Source organism: Suricata suricatta, chromosome 12 (assembly GCF_006229205.1).
Source record: "Suricata suricatta isolate VVHF042 chromosome 12, meerkat_22Aug2017_6uvM2_HiC, whole genome shotgun sequence".
Lineage (NCBI taxonomy): Eukaryota > Metazoa > Chordata > Mammalia > Carnivora > Herpestidae > Suricata > Suricata suricatta.
In genome coordinates this window covers 49,926,220-49,927,330 of record NC_043711.1, presented here as the reverse complement: position 1 = coordinate 49,927,330, position 1,111 = coordinate 49,926,220, and the positions used below count along the sequence as shown (strand labels likewise).

General features: G+C 44.7%; 1 protein-coding gene across 1 annotated transcript in view; it reads right to left on the bottom strand.

The window, feature by feature from the left end:
* Positions 1-867: 867 nt before the first annotated feature.
* Positions 868-1,111, bottom strand: part of TATDN2 (TatD DNase domain containing 2) — an 8,947-nt gene continuing 8,703 nt past the window's right edge. The window contains exon 4 of the mRNA XM_029917894.1: positions 868-890. Coding sequence (XP_029773754.1) covers positions 868-890 — 23 coding nt within the window. The remainder of the gene's footprint in view (positions 891-1,111) is intronic.

Sequence of the window (1,111 nt, the reverse complement as noted above, 5' to 3'; positions counted from 1 at the left end):
AAAAAAAAAAGGTTGCCTTAGGTTCATGCCAATTTCAAACTTCCATTTACTAAGGCCCCACTATACACGGAGTCACTGAGAAAAACGTTTTCAGGTACTAGTTCAGCATTCAGCCAACTGTGGCCCACAAGCCAAATCCAATGCACTGCCTGTTGGCGTCAACAAGGGTTCGCTGGAACACAGCCAGGCCTGTTCACTTAAATCCGGTCTCGGACTGTTCCCATGCTTCTACAGCAAAGGTGAACAGTTCCAACAGAGGCCACAGAGCCCACAAGACCTAAGATACTATCTGGCCCTTTACAGAATGAGTTTGCCGATCCTTTTCTTTAACCATGATAAGAGTTCAAGAACTGTGACTTTTACACAGATGGAACTGGGCCTCAAAGAGGTTAGGCGGTTTTCTCATGATCACAGTTCAGGCGGCCAGAATGTGAACCCAAAACACCTGACCCCAGCACACTCAGTGCTTACCTACTGTGTCATGCCACCTCCAAATGTATACACAACAAAGACAATCCAAATATCCAGGCTGACAAATAAGTTCGGGTATTTAAGTTTGCAAAGTTCATCCATGCAAAGGAATTTTAGTCAGCCCAATGGATCATGATCAACATCAGACAGGAAACAGAGCCAGGATGCAGTTAATGACAAAAGTAGGTTATAAAACTCTTGTCCTTGGGATTTCCGGTTAAATACACCACATGTGGTTTTTGTCCTTCCTGCCAAAAAACCCTTTGAAAATTATAGGAAATGACTTGGGGAGACATAAACCTACAAAGAGAAAGCATGTAGAATAAACAGCAAAGCAAATTACACAAAAATCAGCTGCTAGAAAGCAGACAGATGAACGGTTATCAGAGAAGCAGATCAAAGATCGCCAAAACCTAAGCCTGCAGTGAGAAAAAGCCAGAAACAGGGTGAGCCACAGTACAGGACCCCCAAAAGACTCCAGCACTAGAGGTATCAGAGCTCTGAAAATGAAGGTAAAGCTGGAGATGAAAACAGGAAAAGGAGTTGGAATCTGTGAAGTTAGGTCCCCAGATCCCTGCTCCCATCCTGTGCAGGTGGGGCCGCCCTTTCCCCACCCAGCAAAAGACTAAGGTTCATACTC